Source organism: Columba livia, chromosome 5, assembly GCF_036013475.1.
Source record: "Columba livia isolate bColLiv1 breed racing homer chromosome 5, bColLiv1.pat.W.v2, whole genome shotgun sequence".
NCBI classification, from domain to species: Eukaryota; Metazoa; Chordata; class Aves; order Columbiformes; family Columbidae; genus Columba; species Columba livia.
Genome location: NC_088606.1, coordinates 18,133,644 through 18,161,568, shown reverse-complemented (window position 1 = coordinate 18,161,568; position 27,925 = coordinate 18,133,644). Strand labels below are relative to the sequence as shown.

The following is a 27,925-nucleotide window of genomic DNA, read 5'->3' as shown; positions in this document are numbered from 1 at the left end:
TCGTTTTTGTTTTACTAAGCTATACAGCTGGGAATATGGATAATGACCCAGTAATGGGCTAGTGAAAGTGCAATACTAACATCTATTGAGACAGAATTAATGGGAAGAGTTTTGCGGAGGAGAGAAAATTACAAGATGTCTGTCAAGAGAATATAATATCTTTAATTACAAATCACACAGCAGTAAACAGTGCAGAAGATTGAACACATTAGTGTTCACATACTCCATTAGTATAAAAAAAAAATTCAGACCATTTATGTTTATATGACTACATTCTGCCCAATCCAGCCTCTTTTAGTGCTATAATCATTACCCTAGAAAGATGAAGGGCACCACCACACATATTCAAATTGATGTTTGTAGTTGGAAAGAAGGCATCTGAAGGAGTGCCTAAGTACCCAACGGCTTTCTTGTAATGTGTTTTATTTTTCTTCCAAAAATGGCATTCCTTCCACGAAAACTATAGGTCATAGTTACTAAATGAAGGTTTTCCCCTGGAACACGAAGGTTCTTTCTCTGCAGCCTCGTGCTGAGGCTGGGTCAGGATGGAACCACAGCAGAGCATGGAGCTGCGGAGCTCCCCATTCCCACTGACCGAGCACCAGGATTGTTCTACGTGCATGGATTAGCCTGGATACAAATTTTAATAAGAGATGCTGCAAAGTACTTGTTCCTTGTTGAGAACGTGATGAGCGGGAAACAATTTGATCTAAACAATCTTTACTTACTTTTCAGTTGTGGAGTTGAATCATGATTATGTTGGTTAATATAATATTGGTTGGATATTTCAGATGTTTTTGGTACTTTTATACCAAGGTGACTGAAGGGAAATATATTAATTCATACGTATCCAAACAGAGCTAATGCTTACAGTCAAGTCTGCATTTTCTTGCATCTCAGAACCAAGTTAATATATCAGGCAGTTGCTCCCTTGCTGAACTCTATATTAATAGTAAGAAATAAACTGTATAGTATTTATTTTGAAATTATGACCTATAAGAATATGAATTACTTTATAAATGAGCAAGATATAAAGATGTGACATTTGTTCTAGTATTCTCTATCAGCATTGTCATCCATAACTGAGGGGGGTTTTTTTACTTTAAACAAGGTGCCAATTAACAAGCTCTTTTTCTATTAACTTTATGTTTTTTTTTCTGGTTACCCCACTCCTAACATAATTGTTTACTAAAGTGAGAACTGTGAGCAAATTGCATCACTTTACAGCTAAGGAAGTGTACTGTATATATTGCATGTTCCTTACAAATGAAAACAACAGCATTTGACGACAGAATTCAGTTTATCAGGCACAGTTATATAGTATTAAGCCAGCCAAGTCTTTCTTCCCCAGGTAAGCAGATCAGAGAGCTCTAACATAAATAATGTAGGAGAAACAAATCAAATAGAAATTACATTTTATGTATCCAGTTCAGGTGTTTTTTCTGTGATACAGAAGATCTAATTTGCCACTTTGCATATAACTACTCAGTGCTAAGAAAAACCTCTCTCATGCAGACAGAGCAGGTGCTTATATTTGCATTCATAGATATGTACTTTGGCGTGATATAAGCTGATGTGTATATTTTACAAACTACAAAGTAGCACTTTTTATGCTACCAGTGTAGCCAGATGATTTCCTTAAATAGCTGTATCATTGCTGTATTGTTACATTATGTCAGGACTGACACTATGTAACTATGCATATTTTTCCTTTAATAGAACACCAGTACCTCATTTAACTTTGTCGCAGCTAAGAACTGAGGTGTTTTACTAGGAAATAGAAAACATTTCATTATAAAGAGCATTCAGAAAGCAAGTTACCAAATCATACTAAAGTCTCTGCTCAGTGATCATGCAAGGTATGCTTTAATTCTTTCAGAATTGTTTATATTTGGGCCATATACTATATTATGTAAAATACAACCGTATAGTGTCTAAATTCAAATCTAAAGCTATTGTACCTTTATGGTTTAGAAATCTTCCAAAAAAAAAAACCCAAAACCAAAAGCCAAGCACGAAAAAACCCCACCAAACCTACAACTAACATTTCATGAGGGAATATTAATCATTTTAACTTGATCATTTTTCATCATTAATTTGTGTTCAGGAGATAAAGGACTTTGCTAGAGATTATTGTATAGGAATATCAAACAAGATTTAAACCTATAAAACTGTCAACAACACCGGTAGGGCTGTTTCAGTAGCCGTTTTGATCAAAGCAGGTCTCACACAAATGGAAAGAGAACAGTAGGCCAAGGACCAAGGAAGGCATTCCTAGTGGAGAAAAGGAAGAATAAAATAAGTGTATGAATATTTCCAGGTCTTATGTAAATTACTACAGGTTTGGGGCAGGGGGAAGCCCAGATGTGACAAGGCTTTTGATTTTTCTTAGATTTATTATTAGCAAAATTAGATAAATTAAAGTAAGTGCTAGAACAATAGAAAGAGTTTTACTGTGTACATTTCATGTCAAATGGAAAGCAAAGCAGTTTATACTAGACATACGTCCATTTGAAACCAGGTCTTCTAATTTCACTGCTCATAGACCTGGTGTTTTCCTCAGGGCTGATTTATCCCATCTTTTCATCCCACAATGCTAACTGACCCATAGCTCACAACTGAGGGTTTTGTTCCCTCTGTGCACTTTAACAGCCCCGCTTGGAACATGCTTTGTTATCTGCTTGAGTTACTGTTATGTAAGAAAATAACTGTTATAAACATGAAATTGAGTTGCAGTTCTAAACAGAGTATACGCTATTTCAGAGAAGTCCAAGGAAGTACAATTTTAAGGTTTTATTTTTTCCCCCATCCCTTTCCTAACCAACCAGAAAGCTCATAAAATCAATAGAAAAAAAAGACAGAGAGCAAAAGGCAGGCAGAGCTCACAGAAGATACAGGAAATTGACTGTCCAACCCATTCAGGTACCTTCTGTTACCTTTTTTCCTGATGCACCCTCTTTCCCTTCTGTTAATTTACGTTAAAAATGCATCTGCAGCCAGCTGCTACACTGGGGAAACCACAGGTAGGCTCTTGAGATGCTTTGGGTGGAGGTTCACTCTGATTCTGATTTGTGCAATATAGAAACTTGAAACCAGGCAAAAAAGGATTCACGTTTCTGAATTGACACTAATGTGCAGTTTGAGGGAGTGTGGAGAACAGTAATATCATTCAATAACTAAGCAGCAGCCAAGAATACAAGCCTTTTGATACCCTCTATGTTCCAGATGTCACACACATCCTTTGGGACAGGAAAACAAAAGGGTGTTAGCAAATTGCTGTCAAAATAAATACAAAGGATGTGGTCAGTCTCCACTAGAATTAAAAGTTCTTGACGAATGCTCTCGTCTGACTCAGGATCTTAATTTTATTCTACTTCTTGTGTTTTTAAGGAAGAAAAGCTTCTGAAAACACTTGTGCAGCATGGGGTCCGCAGTGGAAAAACTGCCAGTTTAGAAATGGAAGTGGATGGGCTGCCCTTCTACACCACCCACTCACTTCTCATTGAAAAGCTCCTGCAAGAAGTGCAGCAGTGACTGTGCCCGTGATTTCTGTATCAAGAGTTGCTCCCATGTAATTTCATTATTCCCTGGGCTCTCCTAAGGTCTAAAAGATCAGAAAAAGATGACTTTTCCTCTCTGGTGTCTTGGCTGCACATGACCTTTCATTGTTACTTTTACAAGATCTCTGAATTGAGAGGGGGATATCATTGTGGTGATTTTGTCTGCCTTTCTTTTCTGTAATTTTATAATGGATAATGGATATTAAATGATATTATATACTAAGAGGTGATCTGGCTTTTACAAAAAAACTTGTCATTAAAAGGAAATATCACACTGCTGTTCCTGTTTTACTAACCTCATAACTGCAACAGGAAGTAACTCTTGCAGCAACTCAGATTTAAAAATACCTTGTGGTGGGGAAAGCAGCTGCAGTGGAGGGGGGAGGTTCAAAACAAACTACCCCAGTGTTACAGCAGTGAAAGTTGTTAAATACAGCTCCCACGCACGTGTCATGGAGCCCCTCCAATGCTGCTGTCTGATGGTGGTGGGGAGTTCGTGGAAGTGTGAGGAGATAAGGGGAGAACTTTAACTGAACTCATGAAATGCAGGGCAGCGTTGCAGACCTCCTGTGTAAAGGGTGGGCTGTACCAGTTGCTGCCTTCCTATTAGTTTGCCATTTATATATTTTGTCCTTTTCTGGGCAATACAGAAAAGTTGTAGACACTTCAGGGTACCCTCTTGTTAAGAATAAATGAGTTAAATACGTAAATAATGATTAAAAATTAATGCTTAGAAAATAAAGCATTAGAAATTAAAAATCATTTGCTTTCAATATGGAATAAAATTATGAAAACGAACATTTATATGAATTCCAGTTACAGAAATTTAGCTCCTGACGAGACTAAGTGAATCAAAACTCAATTATATCTCAAAGGCCTTCTAATGCTGAACGAGTACATGACAACTGGTTGTGAATTGTGCCTGACTTCTGTAATTTAAAGCTGTGATTTTACTTTATCTTCAGATGATTGTAAAGGCTGAAGTTCTGTTGGTTATCAGCCCTGGCAGCAGAGAGGTCAGGGTACGTGTGACACTGGTATGAACTGGTGCTTTACATGCCATAAAATAGTGACAATGGTACAGAAGGCAAGCAGCAAGCCATCGTGTTTTAACAGTATGAGAATGGCAGTTGTGTTTAGCCACTGCTTTTTGCAAAGAACAGCCGACTTTCAGCAGCAACACCTTGTACCTTCTTTCCTTTCTGGCAGGTGACTTTTATTTTCCTTCTCTTATGCAAAACAAACACATAACTTTTTGAGAATGAGAAAAATCAGTTCGTACTACAAACATCAGCATACTTTGAACAGTAATCTTCTGAAGCTCTTGAGGATACACAGCTTTTAAAGCCTTAAAACAGTCAAACACATGTGAAAGAAATCTTAATGCAGACTTGCTGTGAGACATTCCGATTCACCAAAGCTCCCAATGTTTATTTTATGGATCAGTCATTTTTTTTAGATTGGTTTTATTTAAAGCCTTTTTGAAGGACATTGCAGTTAAACCATCTTTGAACTTCACAATTAGAAAATGGCTCCTTTAGAAGTCTCTAGACTACAGCTATTAAGTAGAATATATGAATGCTTGAGGTTTTTGCCAATGCCGGTAACCCTGCAGCGCAGTGTATGTTCACTGCTGCACAGAGCCCACAAATGAAGTTGCCATCATTTAAAAACGTCTGTTTGGGAGAAGAGGCAGCTGATTTCCTTCTCTGCGTGCCCTGTGCTCGGTAGCTTACTGGCACATTACATTAATACGTGCAATGTATATTATTCTTTCCAAACACTAACTTCTGTCAAAAAAACCCTTAATTTGAAACACTTTTGCTCCATTTTCCACAAAACACATTTTAAACATATTTACTGAAGAAATAGAAAATGTAATAATTTATTTGTTTTCTTCCCTGATGTGTGTTTTTAAAATTCCTTTTCCTATGCAGTCCCAAGTGCTGTATTTAATCTGATAGCCATGTGTAGGTTATCTCTAGCAGCCACAGTAGGACCCTTGAGTAACTATGTTCTGGCTGAGACAGGAAGAAAAGCTCTGGGTGAGAGTCACCTTCCTCCCATATTGGTTACTGTTCTGCAGCCGGGGAAGGGGAAGGGGAAAGGAAGGGGAAAGAAAGGAGAAAGAAAAGGAAGGGGGAAGGGAAGGGAAGGGAAGGGAAGGGAAGGGAAGGGAAGGGAAGGGAAGGGAAGGGAAGGGAAGGGAAGGGAAGGGAAGGGGAAATGGGAAGGGAAGGGGAAATGGGAAGGGAAGGGGAAATGGGAAGGGAAGGGGAAATGGGAAGGGAAGGGGAAATGGGAAGGGAAGGGGAAATGGGAAGGGAAGGGGAAATGGGAAGGGAAGGGGAAATGGGAAGGGAAGGGGAAATGGGAAGGGAAGGGGAAATGGGAAGGGAAGGGGAAATGGGAAGGGAAGGGGAAATGGGAAGGGAAGGGGAAATGGGAAAGGAAGGGGAAATGGGAAAGGAAAGGAAAGGAAAGGAAAGGAAAGGAAAGGAAAGGAAAGGAAAGGAAAGGAAAGGAAAGGAAAGGAAAAGGGAAAGGGGGAAAGGAGGAAAAGGGAAAGGGGGAAAGGGGGAAAGGGGGAAAGGATCTCCCCCTTCTCCTGAGGGTCAGCAGGGTAACTGTTGAGAACTGCAGCAGAATGCTGGGCTCTGTGACACAGGTTTCCATCTGATGTCACACTGCAGCAGCTGACCAAGAGCTGACCACTTCAAAGCACCAACTCAAATATGCCTTAATCCCTCAGATGACAATTTGCTGTAATATGGCATGGTCTGCATTCCAGCTGTCTAATTTAAACAACATGGGTAACTGTAAAGTAGTAAAGCATAAACAGGACAACAAATATTTCATCCTAGAACAAACCACGTGTGTGTCCTACAGCCTGCCAAGGTCATGGGAGGCCAAGTAGTTGGCTCGGTCCTTGACAACACACAAGCATTCTGGCAGCCGAGCGTCACTGCCTCATCACCTCCTTGGTACAGGCAGGAGATTAGAGGAAAGATTAAGAGAAAGTAAAGCTAAACAACACTAATAGTCAAAAGAAAAAGTACACGTATGAAGTAATTAATCCAACTTGGTGAGCAGTCTAAGTATAAAGAAATGTAAAATAATTAAACAAACCAAGCGTTAAGCTAAGCAAACCTAATCCCTTTCTGGGAGTGCAGACATGAATCCTTTCTGCAAGAGGAGGGAGGAGAGGATCTGTAGTCTGCCTAACCATTTCTGACCATAAGATAGTTATTTCAAACACACAGTGAACAAATATAGGAAAAAAAAACAATAAAAACATTCTTTCATAAACACATTTTTTAAAGTTCTGCACTTTCAAGGTGCTTTCTGGAAAACTGTTAGAATATATTGTCTTTTAGAAACTGATGACAAGTAAAGCTGTGTTACAGTGACATAATTCAGATACCAGGAGTAGACCACCTGTCTAGAGAACCTTTTGACATTTAAGAAAAAAGGAAGAAGAGAAAAGAAAGAAGGAAAAAGAAAGAAGGAAAAAGAAAGAAGGAAAAATAAAGAAGGAAAAAGAAAGAAGGAAAAAGAAAGAGGAAAAAGAAAGAGGAAAAAGAAAGAAGGAAGAAGAAAGGAGAAACAAAACTGATTATACTGTTGCAAGTTTTCAGCTTCAAGTTACAGAGAGAGAAATGTTTCAAGAAAGGTTTGGAACCAGAGAAGTGAAAGGACAAGGCACTATTCATAGGATAACAGTTACAGATGATCAGGTCACAAAGAAGAATCACACAAGATTCATTAATATAATAAAGAAAAAACAAAACAAAACAATCCGAGAGAGAAAGAAGTGATAGAAACAATATGGTAGAGCACAACTTCCACATCTTTAACTGCCATTACCTCCACTCGTTCCTCTATTTCGGTTTTTATCTAAACATGAAACAGATCATTCATACATATTTCTGATACTGTATTTACTAAACAGTGACCAAACCCTCATCTATAGTATCTGTGGGAAAAAAAACAGACTTTAAACAGAATCCATTTAACAGTTCAATTAATTAATTAATTAATTAATTAATTAAATTTAACATTCAATTGCCTGTGTGTTCCATGCTGTGCCACACACAAAAGTTGTGAAGGACACAATCCAAACCTTAGCAAGGAGAAGTTCAGGAGTCCAAAATGCCTCATGTACCTTCAACGTCCAGTTCTTTACCAAGTCAACAGATCAAATGATTTATCTGCATCAAAGCCAAGAGATCTCCTACCTCTGGAAGTCAATAGGAGCTTTATGATGAGGTTCAACAGTCTGAAATTCAACACTCAATCAACAGACTGGAGATCTCAGCAGATGCTAAGTTCCTTGTGCATGTTCTCCCAGAACATCTCATGTTATTAGATTAGTTGTTTTGGAAGGCTGGTTCTGGCACAGTCTCTGCAGGCCTCAAGACTAGCTGAAGGAGAAGTTATTTCCAAGAGTTACAGGAATGTAACAGAAATGCTTTTTAATTTTTTTTTTCTTTTTTAAAGTACATATGGGGACATTTAATTTGTTTTGTCTCCAACCTTTCAAACAGCTGAAGACATCCTGTAGAGAATTATTTTCTCCAGGTGCTACAGGGGCAAACAGAAAGCAGTTAAATTCAGCAGAACCACACACCATCAGCGTGGTTCTTATTCCAGTCAATGCAGACATCAAGATAGCAGGTTTTGAGTGGTACCACAATGACAACAGGCACGTGATTGTACTGAGGTGACTTAGCCTGTGTTTTCCTCACTATTGCCAAGGTCTACGCACCTCAGAAATGACCTCACTGCACTGCATTGCTAATAAGCCTTTGGGAAGTAACACTGTTGTAATAGATGGATAAATCAGATGGATACACAAACACAGCCACAGCTGCAGATTTTAGACTAACGTCCTTTTTTGATGAATGCTATAGGCTGCCCATGTTAGCTGTGCAGGAGTCTTTCCTTTCAGTACCATCATCTGGTTGTTGCTCGTGCCGTGGCCTGTTGGGACTTTCTGGAGGGTTCAGTGGATAGGATTCCTTTGTCTCGGTCCTCAGGCACCCTAAACAAGTTAAACAAGAGTCTCGCATCTTGGCAAAGTTCTGGTAAGTGCTTTCACTGGAAAAACAGTACAACACTGGATCAGCAACACAGTTAAAAGTAGTCAGCAGGAGAGAAACATGGTAAATATTAAATATTTTCTCAGCAAATGAGCAGTTGTTCTCCAACAAGCTGCGGATCACAAGTAGGATGTGGTATGGTCCAAAGCAAACTAAAAAAATTAAAACAGTGCTTGAAACCAGTCGTTTAATTTGGATTTTCTTCTTCTTTTGAGTTCCATGACTCTTGTGGACAACTCGTAAAATCCCACAGTAAGAAAAGGCCAACAGAAAGAAGGGGAAAAGGAAGCCAGCAGAGAAGCGGTAGTAATTGACGTTGTGCTCCCATTTTTTGATGGGGTAATGCTCGAAACACACCACATGGCTGTCAGCATCCATACTGACCTCCGCATGTGTAAAAACAAAGCAGCATGTAATTATTTCTTTGGTCCAGATAACGATGCTTACAATCACAGCAGCCTTCATAGTCCGAAAGCATTGGAACCGAAAAGGATGCACTACTGCGAGATAGCGGTCAATGGAGATGCAGCAGAGGAAGCCCACACTGATATAGATGTTCTCATACAAGAGGATGCCACAAATTTTGCACAGCAGCTCATCGTAGGTCCAATTGTCATGCTGTAAAACATACTGAAGCCAAAAAGGCAAAGAAAATATGTAGAGCAGGTCTGCTACAGTCAAATTGCAAAGGTAGATACCCAATTCATTTTTAGCTTTGATCTGTAAATACCCATAGTACAGTGACAGGCAGTTAGCTGGCAAGCCTAATATAAATACAAATATGTATATCACAGGGGATAATGTCTGGTGGATATCATGATTAATATTGCACTTCTCAGTTGCATTCTCTGTGAAATTGACCATCTTCTACCTCTCCCTGTGTATCACTCATCAGGGTCCCGAATGAATAGATGTAGAATTTAATTTCATCCAGTTTCATGCATTGCTTATTTCTTCCACAGCCCTTCAGGCTGAAGTGATGACTTGCTGCAGGATGTTAATAACCTGAAGGTAAAACACAGGTAAATCTTCAGAATGGATATGATTGTCAAATATATAGTACAGTTTTCAATAAGCTGCCTTTTCCTAGCCCTAAATTTTCTTATAGTCTTTCATAGAAGATAAAGCCTGTCTAGGAAATCATGATTCATATGAATAAGTCCTAGTACTTACCAGAAAAGTACCAGAAAATTGTGTGTTCAAAAACTTCAAAACAAATTACAAACAGTCATTACTTTACTTTGTAAGCATCTAAAAGGTGAAGAAATATCAGTTCTGTTTTGCAGATCAGGCACAAAAGCAGTAATCTGATTTATCCACAATGGAAAAAATGTCTCTGGCTAATCAGCAACCCACTCAGACTTCCTTAGAAGATGAAGGGGACACAAAACTGTTGGTATTTACTCTCCATTTCTTAAATTTCCCTTTAGATACAAGATACCATGGAATATGCAGTTCAACTCATCAGGATGAAAAAAAACGGAATTTTTAGCAGTGTCTCTTACAGTTACTTGTAAACACCACCCTGAAGGCCAGCTGCCTTTCTCTGTCAGAAGGAGACTACAAAAATCAGCTACAGCCTATCCACGTGGTCTCAGTTCTGCAGGTCATGCTATCACAGGTTCCTTATTTGCTAACGACTCTCAGAACCACTCATTTACTGGTACTATATATATATTTTTATCTTTCCTTTCCATCTTCATTGATTATGAATATAAGGAGACAGCACCATCCAGGGACAAAGATGAGGCCTTGTTGATTTTTCCTGTTTACTATCTTAATTTGTATTTTTGTCATAATCTTCTGTCCTGTCTAGGAACATACAAATTTTTCCAAGGCAAACCTCATGAAAACATGACGACAGCACAGTAAAATTACTGTCAACTGCACAACTTTAGGATGTTACTGTCACTTCTTTTATTTTTAACTGTGGTTGGCTCTACTCCTATAGAAATTGAAAAGAAGACCAACTTCCTTTGGGCCAGAAAAGAGTTGCCTGGCTGAAATAAGTGACCAAAACTGCAAAGACTTCTAGTTCAAACTTAAGGACACATGTGAATGTTTTAAAATTAGAACATGATTTTCATTCCTTTGCTTTTCCTCTTTTTCTCATCAACAGACAGAACAAACATCAGCCTCAGTTTTGGGGAAAGTGTTATTGGGAATCTCAGAGACAGTCAGTCATGAAACCACAGGTGAACATAAATTCATCTCTGACAAATCTTCTAACCTCATTGTCCAACGCAACTTGTGTGGAAGAGTGGCCAGGTCTAGGACAGCGCTAGCTCTGCTCTCCTCCTCTTGCTCTCTCAGAGCTTCTTTGGGGGTTGAGAGACTCACCCCTTCCACTGTGGGTGGCACAATAGTTATTACAGGTAAATCAAGCACAGCAAGAGAAATGCTGCACAGGGACCTGGTCACAGATACCAATGGTTCAGTTTTACACCAAGAGACTGTAGTAACCTTCCCACAGAGTAATGATGATAACGTCAGCAGTGCAGACATGTACAGAAGAAATTATTTGCTAAAGTTAGGTACTAACTTCCTAAAGGACTATTACTTAGGGGTTGTTAGCTCCCCTGTAACAGCATCCAGTGCACTCTGCATTTCTCAGTGGCTTCAGAACAATCACACAGCTTTTCTGTCTACAGGACACCTGTCTCCACACCCACAAGAACTGTGCACAGAATCTTTGCTGAGGCAGGGTTGATAACCTGCTTACCCCACCCCACTTTCTCTAATCCAGAGATACAGGCCAAGTACAATTGTATTTGAGCTTGTATTTGGTACCATTTCATTTTTGTATAATAATTTGGTGACTTTTACATGTAAGAGTTTGCCTGCTCAGGATGAGCAGGCAAACTACTTATAGCCTCACCTACTTATAGCCTCAAATGACTAAAACTCTAGGATCTGTCATCTAATCTACCAACTAAAAGTGTCCAGCTCCTGTTGATGAGGTCAAATAATAATGTGAAAGCTGAAGACCATTTTGAAAAGTCAGAATTGTCTTTATACACCTAGCATAGCTCAACAGCACTAAGTTTTGTTCAGCGTTAGCTGCTGAGTCAATATGGATCACAGTATGAGAAAAAGCAGATGTACCCTACAGTTGCCCTGATTTTGAAAATGTTTATTTTCCTATAAGAACTAAAATGGCTGTATTAAATTACATTTATGTCATGGAGAACATTTTTGTAAAAATAATCTCTGTTTAGCATAAAAGTCTTGTCAAGAACAGCAAAAGTCTTATTGATATGACATTATGCTAATACAATATACACTTATGGTTACAGCAACATTTCCTCCTCCTGGAGGAAGGTCTGGAGTGGGCTGTTTCAGACAGCAGGAAGAGAAGGCTGGCTGCTGGGAGTCTGTTTGCCCTGTGCTAACAAACCCTCCCCAATTTCAAAGATGGGGATGAAAAACAAAGATCCAGAGTCTTGCTTGTGCGATAGCTGTCTTACACTGCTCTTCTGGTCAGCAGCAGCCGTGAGCCAGGAACTCCTTCCCTCATTCCTGCCTTCTCAGCACATGGGCTCTGGGACAGTTTTGTGCCTTTGAGCCCTTGTGCCCAGCTAGTGACAGGCTCAGGAGCCAAAGTTCACCTTTCCCCCAGCACCAAGTAGTACTAAACGTAGTTCTGCACCAGCCAGGAAGGGAAACTCTGATGCCAGTTCTGTTGAAAAAGCAAAGTACTTCAATGGCAGTGTTAAACAGATGGGTGCAGAAGAGCCCACCCTGTTATTAAGAACATAATACACAACAACTTACAAGCTGTCTGGAAAAGTGGAAGCTGAAGGAAAGGTGATGCAAGGTACAAGAAAGAAAAGACAAATAGCTCCGCCATTGCTTACTGACCTTGTCTGCATAGGAAGGGGAGAAAAATGAAAAAAAATGCTGTATGAAAAACATCTGGGGTGCAGACAATCATAAAGCTGAAAGCAGTTATGAATGGGAACACACAGGCATTCCTTTTTAGTCAGCTCTAATATGGAAGTAGTGCAGCTGTGTAATATTTTAGAACATAGTTTATTTAACACCTTCAGTATCACAAGTCAGCAGATATTTCCAGGCAATATTTTTTCTCATATATGCCCACATCTTTTAGATTATACCCTTCTAAGACCAAGTCTTGGAAACAAACTAGAAGACTCTTGCCATCTACACGAGGTCTAAACAATTCTCTTGTCCCTGGATGAAAAATGAAGCCAAGAGTCACAGAGGTTCAGAGTGCTTCATTTTTTCTTGGTTTAAATGAGCCAATTTTCATTATTCACTGGACAGTTCAACAACAGGTTCTTTCTTTCCAAACTTCTTTGTGCCTTAAATATTGACAAAAATGTGATGCCCCCCTCACACCACAAACCATGGAGCAGCTCAGGTGCGAAGCACTGTTTGCTGGTGTCGGCATGGGAAATAGCTCAGAGCCACTTACAATTTCTTCAGCTCCAAGTACTGGCACAGACCATGGGTGATTTTTTAGCTTTAGTGAACATTGCTGCAATTTCCCTCACAATAAGTCTGCCTGCAATTAGACGTACACATTTTTAGCAGAGACTACGCCAAAGGACTCCCTTGTAGGCCTTTGCAAAAGTTGTACACAGCTTGTCTCATCTGCAAAGCACTTGTTTCCATGAACAAGGAGCATAACTTGGTCATGCACCATTATGGGACAGTAGTTCTCTTGCTGTTTAATCTGCCCCTGCACTGGTCACACAATGCAGACAGGCCTGAGCCACTTGACTGTCATAGCAGGACTTGGACTGGGCTGCATATCTTGGAACCAGAGACCTGGGGTTGTTTCAGTTTAGGATTTGGTTCAGATCATTACCTACACAAACACCAGCCCTTAAATTTATACACTAAATTTCCCCAGATATTCAAGGGTTTGTCAGCTTGGTTTGATCTTGATTCACAAAGCCTGGAAAAATAAGTCAGGTAAAGAGACTGGGAAGCAATGACCAGCAGCATAGACTCGGGACCAGTCAACCAATATAAAATAGGCATAAACTGGCTAATATCCTTAGAGCAACTTTTTTTGGGTTTGTTGGTTGTGGTTTTTTGCTTTTGTTTTTGTTTGTGATGTATGTTTAGTTTTGGTTGGTTGGTTTAAGTAGAAGAAAGTGGAAGTTTGGCTGTGTGACTGAGTACAAGGAAATGGCACAATTACGTTTGGATTCAATTGGATTAAGTATGATTTAAAAGCAGGAATTGTTGAAGCAGGTCCAGAGGAGGGCCATAAAAATGGTCGGAGGAATGGAACACCTCTCCTATGAGGGCAGGCTGAGAGAGTTGGGGTTGCTGAGCCTGGAGAAAAGAAGGCTCCATGGAGACCTTATTGTGGCCTTTCAGTGCTTAAATGGGCCTTATAAGAAAGATGAGGATGGACTTCTTGGTAGGGCCTGTTGCAACAAGATAAGGGGTAACAGTCTCAGACTAAAAGAGACTAAATGTAAGGAAGACATTCTTCACAATGAGGATGGTGAAACACTGGCACAGGTTGACCAGAGAGGTGGTAGATGTCCCATTCCTGGAAACATTCAAGGCCAGGCTGGATGGGGCTCTGAGGAACCTGATCTAGTTGAAGATGTCCCTGCTCATGGCAGGGGGGTTGGACTATGTGCTCTTTGAAGGCCACTTTCAACCCAAACTATTATATGACTCTATGAATTCTAAAAGGGTTACAAGTACAAGGCAATGAAGGATGATTCTATTAACACACACACACGAAAAGGAAGGGTAAAGAAAGACAAGTACATATGAGGCACAAGCACATACTATAAATCAAAACATAGCTGAAATATTTGCTGTTATTTTTTATTTGAGTCTTTAGAACTGAACTTGTGAACCAGCATCTAACAAAATTGTTTTTAACAGTAGGATGGGGGCATAGGAAAAATAGATAAGCAGAGGCTAACAGGTATTTTGAAAGTCTATGTGTACTCTGGGGGAATTAGCTAAAGCAGTTTGTGAACTACTGCTGCTGATGTTTCAGAAATTGGTGTAAAACAGGCATAACACTTGTCTTGTGAAAAGAGTAGCTGGATAATTATACACTCGTCAGCCTAGCTTCAACCAGAACCAGCCATCAGACAATCAATACACATACTACGCATTTACAGAAGTGACTCACAGCTGCAGAGACTGACCCTGAGTGAGCACTGCTGTACTTCAGGAGAAGATGAAGTTCGGCTGGGGTTGGCAGCTGCACTTCACGCTGTGTCTCGGAAAGGTGGTGTCCTGTTTTCACTTTTAGTGATTTTTCCTCTCAGCAAAGCGCCTGTATATTTTTCTTGGACACTGTACTTGGTGCTGATAAGAGGACCAATGGTAACCAAGGTTAACTGATAACAGGACATATTTGGAAGGAGGGGCAGATAGAACAGGTGACTGAAACTGACCAACTGAGTATTCCACCCCATAATTGGCATACCCCCTATATAAGAGGGTGATCACGAGGGTCAAGGCCTCTCTGACCATGGCCAGCATCTGGAGGACCCTGTCTGCGTGTCTGTGATACTAGGCCTGAGGCCCTGCAATCCCTGCAACCAGTTTCCCGTTTGCTGTGAAGTCTCACCCATGTCTTCTGGGTACCTGCCCTACAGCTGCTGAAGCCACACCAGCTCCACCCACCCAGCTCTGCCACCACTGGAGTGATGCCAGCTCCATGTCAAGCATTCAAGATTGCTTTTGTATATTTTGTATATATTCGCTATTTAGTAGTAGCATTAGTAAAACCCTTTAAAACCTTCCAACTTGAAGTCTAAGTCTCTCTTCCTTCCTCCTTATCTTCCTTATCATCTTTCTGATCTAAAGGAGGGGGTGGAGGGAGGGTAAAGGGGATAACAGTGCGTCTGCCATAGTTTATTGCTGCCTTGCCTTAAACCTTGACACATGGGAGAAGCTCTGGCCTCAGTCCTACCTGCTTGCAGTAGGAGGTCCAGTGCAAGCATGGATGGGCCCTCTTTTCCCTGCAACGTGCAGCCTTACCAGGCTGCAGATCCTGTAGATGCTCCAATAAGCAGAAAGCAAAGAAGAGTTGGAAGGGATAATGGACTCCAGTGGAAGCTGCTCTCATCTTCCCTGATTACTTCATGAACCTGTTGCCTCCCCTCCCTGCCAGTGGTCAGTCCCACCCCACACAGCATCACACCCGAATATCATCCCAGTCACATCAGTGCCCCAGGTCCCAGAAGCTACCTTCCACAGCTCAGTGCCACCCCTGTCCTCATAACCTCTTCAGCGTGATTTCAGACATGACAGCCTCCTTCTCAACAGCTTTCACTCCCATGATACCCAAACAATTCCTTTCTCACACAGCCTTCGCACACCAGGGCTGTGGATGCACAGGGGGAAGGCAGAACTTGAGTGAGAAAGTGAGTCAGCAGCTGCATCTCAGGGCTTGTGAAAGTCAGGGAGGGAACAGGGAGGAGAACACACAGAGGCAGCAAGGGCAACCAGCACTGCAGCCAAACAGCTTGGAAGGCTGCTTTAGAGATGCTCCTGCAATAAGAGACACATAATTCAACAAAAAACAAGAGGGTCAGACCAATCTCATCCCCATCTTTGATAACATATGTGGCTGAAGAGCTAGGCAGGCAGCAACAAGTGTAATACATCTTAGTTTTATGAAGACTTTTGACACATCCCATTGTACATTCTCATTAACACCTGGGAAATTGTAAAGGCATTACGTACTGCCGGATGTGTTGCACAATCATGCTCAAAAGCAGCCACATGTAGTCCACTTGATCTAGAATTATGAACTCAGTTGATTGTGCAATAACCTGCCCTTTCCAGGATGTTAGTCAGTATTTTCATCTATTCGTAATTTCACAATTTCCATCCCATTCAGAAAGGCATAGAAAATGTACTTACTAAACCAGCAAATGATACTGATTTGGGAAGGAGTATATAAAATCAGTGGGATTTAAGATTATCTTGGTCTGAAAACAAAACAAAATCTGTTGAGGGCAAATGCAGAACTGCTGTGCTTGGAAAAAAAATCAGATTGTCACTATGCAATGGGGAATATCTGGGTATGCAGCAGGATGGATAACAATGCACTTACATTAATGGTTTTACTGATGAGAATTACCATGGGATGCAGTCCTTAAAGGGCACAAACTCAGCTGTCGTCTCTACTCACTGCTGGTAAAACCTCTCTGGAACATTTTGCAATCTAAAAGATACACAGGTAAATTAGAAAAAGTACAAATATTTTTGGCAACCAAACTATAGCATCCCTATTTCTCTGTCTTCAGAAATTCAAAATTATATTCCTGTCAAGAGAGGAGTTCACTGGAGGTAAGTTGATAGTGCTCCTGAAGCACTCAGATGTCCTACACCAATGACTGCTGCAGATAACACAAATGGACAACAGGCACATTTATTAGAGGCGGAAACAATTCTAGTGAATAAGATATTTTATCCTTGTTCATCACTTGGGATAAGGCAACATATTACAAGGCTGCTCTTAGAGGCACAATACAAAGCCATGAACATATACTCAAGCTGGCACTGACCGTGATTTCAAGGACCAGAAAGAGCAAAGCTGCAGTGGTGTGATACTTGGCCTGGTAGATCAAAGAAAAGGGGTGCAGTAAGAAAACCAAGGTAGTTCTATCTCCTGCATTATGTTTCTACAAGAAAGGTGCCCAGATTTGGCTTAAGCATCTCAGTAGGGCATAGGTTTTGTTAAGCTCAGGGTTGGCATGGCTCATATTGAGACTAAAGTCCAGCAGAAATAATGATTCTATTCATTAAAGATCATAGCCTGATTTAAATCTGCAGGTGAGTTAAAAATTACATTGCAGTAGAGACCTTAAGATTTCTAATTCCTGACCCCAGTGTACTCCACATAGATGCTCACCTCTCCTTAGTGCAGCTCACTTTATATGCACCATCAATGTTCCTTTTCAGGGCATGGGATTAATTCCTCTACTGACCATACCATGTATTTAATTGGATCAGTTTCTAAACCATTATCAGTAAATCTAGAATTAAACAAATACCACTTTAAAAAACAGATACAGGGCCCCTAAGAGTATAAACACTACAACAGCAAGTGTGCAGAAATATTGTTTTTGTCAAACCCCTCTGTGAATAGCAGTTGGCTGCAAGGAGTTTTGTTTCTGTCTTCTGCTGGTTCTGTTTGTAAATCAGAAAGGCTGTTTCTCTGCTACACTTTCCTTTCTCTTTCTGTTTTTTTGTATTAGAAGAACAAAATCTGTATGTCCTACTCTTTGCAAGAGTGTTTCTCTGGAGGCATGCAGCGGAAAAGGGCTGTGAAATTATCTTACATAAATAGGAAAAAAAAAAAAGGGGCAAAAACTGCATCCTTCCTTAAATTGAATTCCCTTCTAAAGTTAATTTAGGTCTATACACAATCCATTCAGTGTTTGTTAACTTGCAAGTGGCCCTCTCTGACACAAACCTTTATGGCAAATAGTTATTACTCTGTGTATCTGTTTCAGTTGGAGGAAACCATAAAAGCATTCTGTGAATTACAAATCACTTTTGTCATTATTGTATGACTCCATTTATAAACCTATTGTCAAAGAAGGAAGCCAGCAACATTTTTTCAGAACCCACATAAACAAAAGACTAATTAGTCACCAACGTCCAATTTTCCCTAACACAGACATGTAATCATTCACAGCATTGGGTAAATCACTCCATTTGCTCCAACTTTGATATCCTGGGAATTTGTTCCAATTTCTTCATTTCTGCTTGCCACGTTTCTCCAAAGTCTGAAGTAAGCTAGTTACATTAAATATATAATCACTAAAACTTCAGATGCCATCTGACCCCACAGTGGTGGGGTAGTTGAGGGTTTCGTGCCTTCAACTTGTAAATTTGTCATTAGGAATTCATTGTGTGGATTTGAGTAGCAGGTTCACACTAAAATATTTGAATCATGAATCTTTTTTTTTTCCTCATAGTGAATTCAATGCCTGTTGAAAGTGCTGGTTTGCACATCACTATAAGCTGAGAAATTTGACCTGTGCAGTCTAGTATAAGCAGTGTTGGGTGATGATTGCAATGCAGCTAGAAGCCAATGAAGATAGCCCACGTATATTAGACAAGTAATTAATTCAAATAATTTAATGACCTCTAAATGGAGTTCAAATCCTCAGCAACTACATAGTAATGTAGTTTAATCTTACAAGTGCCCTGACCTGCAGATCATGAAGCTCTGTAAGGAACAGCTGAATCAGTATCGATCTCAAACCTATATGTTCTACATTCAACTCACTTTGTAAGTCAAACAAATTCACTCTCAATGAGGCAGGAAGCCACCTAGAAAGCAAGCAGCTGGGCACTTCTGAATGGTCTTAAGACAGCTAAGGTACCACACACCAATAGGCTACGCTGAGAGAGGTCACAGGAAGGACTTGCTGAAACACAAAAGTTACATTCCTGGTAAATGTCAATATATATATAAAAAAATCCTGATTAACCCGGGAGATTATTATCCTGGGCTCACATTTGTCAGTTTAATTAGAGCACCAAGTATCCAGCTTCTTTCTTACCTGATGTGCAAACTGCTGTATACACCATATTATGCATTCCATATGATACGAGAAGTCATTAATAAACCATATCTTATTTTACAGTAGGATGCTGGGAAGGATGTGAAGGTTCCAGGGGTCACATACTGGAGTCAACAACACCCTTTGTTGTGAACACAAGGACTCCCCCCATATCACACTGGGATGTCTCAGCTGGCTGTAGGTACTACCTCTCCATCCTGTGCACCTCTGTAAGGCTTTCCAGAAGTGCACAGATCCTCTGGGATCCACTGACTGGTCAGGAAAAGCACAGGGGAAAGGTCAGAGATCTAACAAAGCTGCAGACTGTGGGAGTTGGGCTTGTTTAGTCTAAAGAAGCCCAAATGGAGGGCAAACACAGCAACAACCTTCAAACATATTAAAGATTGGTGCAAAGGTGATAGAAACTGGGTTAAACACCACCAAAAGCTTTCCACTAACAAAGGCAAGTGGAGCACTAGGACAGGTGGCGCATGGGATGTAGGACTGTCATCACGGAAGTTCCTGAAGTTTGGCAAACTTCTTGAGAACAGTCCAGCTGACGCCCCTTGAAGGCAAAGAAATGTTTGGAGAGCTCTCAGGACCTTCCTATTCCATTCTCCACTGTTGTTTGCCAGGAACATGACATAACACGTCCCTCTTAGTAACATGCAATAACATGGAAACAAATTGTATAAATCTAACACGAAATAAAACAGCTTCCATAAAGGATTTTTGTTTTTAAACAAATCATCATTTTCCAATTATTTTTTTTATGAAATGTTTTTCAGTTTAAAAGTTGTTGTTTTGTTTTTCCTAGAAATGAAATCTGTGACTTCACATGAACAAAAACTAATACAAAAAACCCCATGTTCTGCTCCTGCACCATTTCATGTTTTTTACATCTTTGGTCTTCTTAGGTGAAGCTTGCACATGTGTGAAGGACAACTTGAGATAAAGGGTAGGGAAGGCAGATAGGATAATAAGCACAGTTAGCCCAATATCTCAGACTTCTTCTTATTCTTTATCTAGGATTGAGGTTTTTTTTATCAAGTGCAAGGTCTGAACAACTGGCTGACCACAGGGAAGTGCTGAAAAGAAACTACACTTTGGAAAATCCCTATTTATGGTAATAAGAAGTTCATACAATGTGTAATTTCAGGCAAGCAATCCAAGTGGTATCAGGGAGGTGAATCACATAACAGGAATTAGTCACATCACTGTTGCCTCAAAGCTTTGAAAAATGAGCCTCATCTGCCCCCTCCTTCCTGCTGTTAAAGATCAGCCAGGTGGACAACATGACCCTCCAAGTATTTCAGTGCTGAGCTGTTGTGACTAGCTCCTACTCACAGGGGACACCTCCTAGAGGCTTCATGGATTATTTGCTTGAGTACAGGACAGTGGGTGGAGGAAAACATATCACACCACTTTCTGCAGAAAACTTAAATTTCTGTGTTCCTCAGAGAACAACTCCAAATTTACCTTTTCCTCAACTAGAAAGAACCTCAGCCAACTCAACTTCTCTCTCCCTCCCAACCTTCCTTGGCACAGAAACCAAGGCACTGTCCTGTCTCTATTGCACAAGAAGCAGGTGAGTAACAATCAATCATAGACAACAAAACTGCTTGTAATGCCCCATCTCCTGATCCTCATTTTAAATGACAACACAAGAAAAGCCAGGATTATGCAGGTGTTACTGATTAGAAGCCACATAAGCCATGATCAACATACAATATTACCAGTAAGGAAAAAGGACTGGAACAACTGTGTTGTAGCCTAGGACTGAAAAACAGGAACTTCGACCTCTGAACTAGAGGAGTTCTGATTCGTTTTATCACCTACAGCTTTGGGGAAAATCACTCTTCTGATGCGTTTTTCCAAACTCTGTATTACTGCCTGTTCTGATGCTGCAGCCTGCTCTGACACCAGCACGGTGCTCCATCAGGCAACACCAGATGTCTTGCACAGAAATCAGTGACTCAAGGGTTAGGTCACATCTAAACTATGTCTCAATGATTTTTGCCTTCCTTGGTTTGTCAGCGCATTCCTCTACCCCCAGCACAGCCATACAGCCCCTGCTCCACAGAGTGACCGCCCAAAGGAAGCTGTGGCCCCGTGGGAGCCACCCCACAGACATCTCAGCACCCTGAGCATGGGCTACCCAGTTGCAGCAGGTGGGACTTGGACACTGCTGGCATCCCATACCGCTCAGCACATATCAAGGCCAGGCTGAGCCAGCCAGGTGTTAGCTTGGATCTTTGCCCAGTACTTATGGCGCTAGACAAGACATAGCAGTTGTGAATATCGAGAGTAACTTGCTCTGTACTCATTTGTGCTCACAGAAAGGGGAGGGGATGCCCACAACATGCAAGGTACTCTCTTCTGTTGAGCCTCCCCAGCATCACTTACTGGTTAAAAGTGAAAACTTTTGTTTGAAAACGTAACAAGTTGGAGACCAAAGCAAGGACCAAATCGTCTTTCTGCTTGCATCTTTTATAATGCCACTGTCTCCAGTCACAACATGGTATGATTAAACACAAGTACAGCACATCATGCCCTCTAAACAGAACTATCTCATTAACCAAAACTAGTTTGGAAAGCAACCAAACATCCATCTATACAATTTTTTCCTCCTCCTTTACTGATAGTTCAGTGAATATAACCAATTTTGCAGTGCTGGTGACAAGCAGTAGCTTGGGACATCAGTAATCAGTGTTTGACTAATAACGTCTGACAAATAGCAAAGGCTGTGTGAGAGAAAAATGTTGCTCGCTAGGTCTAATTGAAATGTGGTTGAAATTCTGCCATGTCTAAAAAGATTGAGCACATCTCCTGTTCAAGAAAAATGTTAAGATTTTCACTAGTCCATGCATCAGCAAATAATGATACACTCAATAAAGTCATCCCTCTTTTAAATGCTATTTTCTGTACATATGATTCAGTACATGATTCATTTTATACAGCAAAAATTTGAAGACATGGTAAAGTGAAAAGCTGTTTACAACATTTGGAGAGTTTTCCCTTCTTTGTCTCATTTTTCTTTGACTTCATTCTTTTTTTTTTTTTTTCTGTTCGATTCATTTTAATCAAAGAGATAAAATTTGTCATAGGATAAGAGCCTGTTTAACTGCAGCACCAAACATGGCGTGCACTGTCACCATTTAACACAGGAATAATTCTTTTGTGACTTAGTACTACGTTTGTATTTCCGGCTCACACTGATCCCTATTGTGTGTTTCAAACGTGTTTCTGTTCTAGATCCAACTCTGTCTAGTCTAGCACACTGACTGCCCTTCCACGTGCTGCTGTTTAGCTGTGCTCATTTCCTTTCAGGCTTGGTTGAGACTTTTTTTGGCCCCTGTTCTGTGACTCTGTATTTCTTCCTTGGATACAGCACTGGAGGAGGGGATGTGCCCATGCATTTGTGTGTGTCTTCGAATTTCCAGTTTTCCTTTTGGAGATGAACCAAGTTTCCTGTAGATCTAAGTCAATATTCACATGTAAGGTGTGTTCTCTGATGTTATCTCTCAGACTTCTCACGAATGTGTAGAAGTAGCACGCCTTGAAGGAGGTTTTCCTCTGTGCTCTTTCCCTTGTTGTTTCTCTCACTCGCTAGATGACTATTGAAAACTTTGGTCCTTTCTTCTTTTCCCTTGAGGATCCAGGACTCCAAGAACCAAGTTGCCAATGGATATAACATTCCAAACAAAGTGCTAGCATCTCTATCTGAAGGCTTGCTTGCATTTTCATCTCCTGAATTTTCATTTCCCCAATTCCCTTAATTTTAATTTAAAAAATTCTCTTAGTACTCACATGATTTTTAGTACTAGTGTTTTCATTAAGATTTAAACAAAGTCTGGCTTTCCATTACTTCCAAGTTCCCTCATTTCCCAATGTATACGAGCTTGTCATCCCTCCACCCTTTTCTTTGCTGTACCTTGAAACAGCCTCTCTCTGTACCTCTGTCTGGCCTTGCATATGCTGTGAGAAGTTTTCCTTAGCACCATGCTGCTGAATTGCTGCACTTCAGTGTCCTGCCTAAGGGCCTAAATGTTCTTTCCAGCTCCTGTCCATTCCACTCCTGGATGACATTGGCATCCACACCAGTGACTGACCACTTCTCCTGTGTCAGAGCCCCTTCAGGTTTGCCACCTCTCTTCTGGGAGACAAATCCCAGTATCCTGCCTGGAGGCACAAAATCATCTATCCATATGCTTGAAAATTGACTGGTCCTTCTCTAGATTTCTTTTAAAGAAAATTGAAAGGAACAACCAGCCCACCATAATGGTATTAATCTGGATAAAAGAGGTTCAACACAAAAATTGAAAGCATAGTTGAAGAACCACAACCTTACAGAAATGAAAAAGCCTTTTATAGTATCAGAGAAGCAACTCACAGCAAAAGCAACAACCTTTCTGTAAACCGTTCACGCTTCCCACCATGCATCTGGCTAGAGAAAAGGGAGAGAATCAAATACACATTACAGGGGAGTTCTGACAAGCTCTTGGGTGGAAGATGGAAAAGCCAGCACAGGAGATGTGGGATTCCAAACCTGGGAGCTGTTCAGAATTCCAGGTCCTGTTCTGGGGTGGAGGTGTAATATTATCTCTGAAATTTGGACACAAGTTCAAATTCCACATAATAACATCCTGACATGGTGAGTTAAGCGATCTCAGTCTAATCCTCTTCTTACTTTTAAAGACAATTCTTATTTCAAAAGCTATGTCAGATCACTTCTTGAATATGGAGCATAAAACAGATACATCCTCTAATTAGATATGTGCATAGATGCTGAATCATTATCCATCACAGAGTAAAAATTCTCCTTCTTCCATTGGCAGATGGAAGACACAATGTTTCCAGATCAAATTCTAATTGTTACTAAAATATTGAGTTACAAAAAAGTCAAACCAAGAGATCTCTGTAATAATATTTCCATCCTTCCCTACTGGTTGCCCATTTAATAATTTTATTCAGGTGTCATTAAAGTAACTTAAGTTTGATAGTTTGCTTGCATTTGTTTTTGTAATGCATTCATTTTTGATCTCCCCTTCCTCTGTCAGCTATCTAATCTATCTTCAAAGCTATGTGTCTTCGCTGTCAACTCATAGCAAACAACGTGAGAGAAAGGAAGACTGAAAGCTTATGGAAGAAAGCAACAATGTTGAGAAATGAGAGACTCAGCTCATCCTAGCAGCAACTGCTGTCCCTAGCAATTTTTGAGTGGAGAATGTCAGGAGAACCTCTCTCATGGAGCAAATGTAAAAGCAACATCAGCAGAGTGTCCTCTCTGTTATCTGCAGACCACATAAGTTCTGCATTTCTGTTTGCCTCTGGCATGGTGACAGATCTGAGCCTAAGCAACCCCAGATCAAATACCAAGACAACCCAGCTGAAAACAAATTTGTCGCCACAGAAACAATTTCTGGCAAGGGGACTCCATGGCGAGGAACAGAGCATACCTTCAGGTGAGCCTGTTTCTCAACCTCCCTCTAACAGTGTTTGAAATCTATTCTTTAGTCTTTTTTTTCTTTTTTGGACAGATTAGCTACAGCTTCTGGATGAAGTCCCTAAATAGTTCTCCTTTTGCTACATGCTAGGTTAACAGTTCAGAGTGTAGTTTCTAGTGGAGAAAAAGGAAGTACAGGAGATGCATCCCCCAGAGAATAAACTGCAATCTTGTTTTTAGCTGCTGTTAATTACTAATATCTTTACTTAAAATGACTGGCCAGTTTCTTCTAAACATTAAAGCTGTTCTTTGCTTTTTTGAAATCAACTGCTATCAGCTGTCAGGGACAGCAGCTCTGCAAATGCTTCAGCTGGCATAGTAATTCATAACAAGCATTAAAAGCCACTCAGAATAAGCTTTACAGGAAAAACAAACCTCTTAGAGAAGACACTCAGCTAATTATAAGGTAATGAGGCTCACAAGGCCACCACATCTGGAGTTCACTCTCCAGAGTTCTTCTTACAGTTCACTTAAAAATAATTAGCAAGTTGTGTAAGTGTCCTCCCAAGTTTGAAATAACTTTTTCTCTGGTTGTCACCACACTGGCACAAGAATAGTCAAGTGGGAGTGAAGCCTCAAGGCAACACAAATGCACTCTCAGGTCAGGTCTAGAAAAACTGGCAGAGAAAATATTTTCTGCTCTGTGCACTGTTCAATGGGATGCCAAGTTACAGGATCAGCTGGTCAGGGGAGGAAAACTTACACTGATGCCCACATCCTTGTACGCCTGGCCCTGTGCAACTGTGCTCAGCCACAAGTAAGAAGTTTCCAGTCTGTCTAACCTCAGGAACCAGCCATCCCCCAGGGTCATCCTATTTGATGACATCTAGTATGATGACACCTATGTACACCTGGTTCGGCTGGGATTAACTTTCCTCCCTTCTCTCCCCTTTGCTACATCTCCCTTCTCTCTTTTCCCACTGTCTAGGATTGCTTACACTCCTCAGGTCCTAGAACAAAAAAAAAACAAATTTTGTCCACCAGCCACAAAATGATATAAATGCATCTCACTGCAGATGTCAAGTGAGATGAGATTTTTTTAATGAGATATAGGAACTGTCACATCTTTCTTCATTTTAAACTGTGATATTCAAATCACAACACTGTGAAGTAGGCATTGTCAACCCCCTGAGCTGTGCCTTGCTATCACAGAATGACATTTTCTCATGGTGTACTCACCAGACCCTGGAAAGTCTCCTAAAAGTTTGCATGTGTACCATCTATGTTATCACCTAAATTAGTGCTGTATAGCACCAAGCATAAAATGAGCTGAAGCAGCTACCTTCTGCCTCGTGTAACAGAAAGACCTTATGACTACCATGTGTAGAAGCAGCACGATATGGGGGAACAACAACGTGCTGGCAATATGATGGGGAGGCAGGAAGGATAAAGGTGAGGACAGTAAAAAAGATTTATTTCCTCAGAAAAGAAATGGAGGAGTGGGTATTAAATACACAGGATTGACACACTTTTACTGGCTTCTTGACTAAAGCAAACTTGAAAGAAGAAGTGGTCAGACATCATACTCCTCTGCAGCCAGTGTGAGCGTAGGGTGCTAATGCGGAAAAAGTCACAAAGGGAGCTGATTAACAGATTGCTCAGAAAGTCCCTTAACGTTCACAATGACAGTGACATGTCTTATGAGCCTACATGTAGCCATTTTTCCCCGCCTCAGTGTTAAGTTTCCTTAAATATTTATTGATAAATGTCTGCATGTGTTCTGAACAGAAAAGGACAGAACAAGGTTGTTTTATTCTTCTAAACTCTATTTCTCAGCTCTCCCTGCACACATGAAGCTGATCACTCACTGTTTTACTTTTCTTGTTGCTTTACAAAGACTGCCAAGAACCAGAAAAATGTACTTGTAACACAGGCAACCTACAATAATAAATAAAGGTTTTTAATCCTATTAAAAAGAAAAAGAAAAAAGAATAGATACATTTCTAATGAAATGAATTTAATTTCACTAAACAAACCTTCACATTTCAAGTTTCCCAAGTCAGGTTCTGAAAAGCAGCAAGAAAAGCGGCTTACTGTTTGGAAAATATAGTAATGGCATAGTTTTGAGATACAAAGACAAATCTATATATGTGTATGCAGAGTACACATGTAGGTGTAACTTTTGGCTTGTGTTCTCAGGGGAATTAAGTATTTAAATCACTTATTAGTCATTTTAAGTTGCCTATATCTAGTTAACTTAGACAGTCCTACTAAGTTTTCCGAAAATGACTACTGGAATTCACCTACTGGCTGTTGCTCTGGTTCCCTGCTGCAAACATGAAACAGTTTCCCAGTCTATCCTAACAATTCCCTTTCATCAACACAGCTTCAACATTCAGATCTCTTTGCACCAAAGTGGAGCCCAGAAAGTTTTTTCGGAAGAACTTTCATTCAAAGTTCTGACTAATCACAGAAACACAGAATGTTAGGGATTGGAAGGGACCTCAAAAGATCACCTAGTCCAATCCCCAACTCCCCAATGGGAACTTGCCGAGGAAATTAATTTTGAAGTTGTGATTTTTTTTTGACATGTTGCTCTGGTTGAGTCCTTGGACTGCCTGGTTGTTTTGCTTTGACAACCTAGCCAAAAATCTGTCCTCCCACCTTTCCAGGGGTCATAACCTTGTATAACCTGGCTCAATGACAGAAAATTAACTGGCGTTTAAGTATGAATTGATAAAAAATTAGACTCACCTGTGAGCAGAGCTTATGCAAAGAGGTTTTCCCTGCAGTATGAACAGCACAAAACTTCCCCTTTCCCAGCTCCTGCTCGGGCTGCTGGCGAGGCTGTCCTCCTCCCAGCTGTGAGCGAGCTGTCGCTGAAACAGCGCGGGGAAGGAGGAGGAGGAGATTGCGTTTCAGCTCCTGTGCTCTTTATGGTTCAACGGCAAAGGAGCCAGCCCAGCCCAGCCCTCTCCTCCCTCACCCTCTCATTCATAAATGAAACAGACAAGAGTGCCAAAAGCAGACACTGGATACAGAGATGGCAATGCACGCAGAGCGGTGTTCATGCCTGTACCTACCATCACAGACAAAAACCAGCGGACAACTGCACTATGATCACAGCAGCTGGTGCAAAGCACAAATACAGCTTATCTAAGCACACACAGATGTTGCCTCGTGGAAAGTATACAGAGTGTTGTTATTAGTACTATTTGCAGTAAGTTGCTCCTCGGGCTTGCTGAGATAAGATCTTCGCTATGTCTAAACACAGCAGAA

The 27,925-nt window shown here is 40.6% G+C and overlaps 2 protein-coding genes across 23 annotated transcripts in view; one reads left to right on the top strand and one right to left on the bottom strand.

The window, feature by feature from the left end:
- DGLUCY (D-glutamate cyclase) overlaps positions 1-4,322 on the top strand; it is a 48,823-nt gene extending 44,501 nt beyond the window's left edge. For 10 of the 12 annotated variants that reach the window (XR_010472812.1, XM_065063670.1, XM_065063669.1 and 7 more), the window contains one exon: positions 3,391-4,322. Coding sequence is in view for 9 of the 12 variants with exons in the window: in XM_065063670.1 (XP_064919742.1) it covers positions 3,391-3,534 (144 nt within the window). In the remaining 3 variants the exon portion in view is untranslated. Of the gene's footprint in view, positions 1-1,719; positions 1,860-3,390 lie in introns of those variants that run through there. The other 2 variants (XR_010472811.1, XR_010472813.1) reach the window with 2 other exon arrangements.
- On the bottom strand, positions 111-27,925 carry GPR68 (G protein-coupled receptor 68). 11 transcript variants are annotated; one of them, XM_065063677.1, is made up of 6 exons: positions 27,401-27,671; positions 16,737-16,847; positions 15,588-16,611; positions 14,815-14,977; positions 12,130-12,341; positions 7,568-9,667 (listed from the first exon to the last, which is right to left on the bottom strand). In XM_065063677.1, the coding sequence occupies exon 6, from the start codon at positions 9,524-9,526 to the stop codon at positions 8,468-8,470; it is 1,059 nt and encodes a 352-aa protein (XP_064919749.1). In that variant the 5' UTR covers positions 9,527-9,667; positions 12,130-12,341; positions 14,815-14,977; positions 15,588-16,611; positions 16,737-16,847; positions 27,401-27,671; the 3' UTR covers positions 7,568-8,467. The 11 variants fall into 11 exon arrangements, 10 of the variants coding, with proteins under 10 accessions (XP_064919749.1, XP_064919752.1, XP_064919747.1 ...); XM_065063680.1 differs by lacking the exon at positions 27,401-27,671 and adding an exon at positions 27,730-27,925 and having other exon boundaries at positions 14,815-16,611; XR_010472814.1 differs by lacking the exons at positions 12,130-12,341; positions 14,815-14,977; positions 15,588-16,611 and adding an exon at positions 111-2,274 and having other exon boundaries at positions 7,799-9,667; positions 27,401-27,670.

What these genes read in the sequence shown, in the direction of transcription:
- GPR68 (XM_065063675.1), bottom strand. Translation starts at nt 9,526, where the DNA reads ATGGTCAATTTCACAGAGAATGCAACTGAGAAGTGCAATATTAATCAT.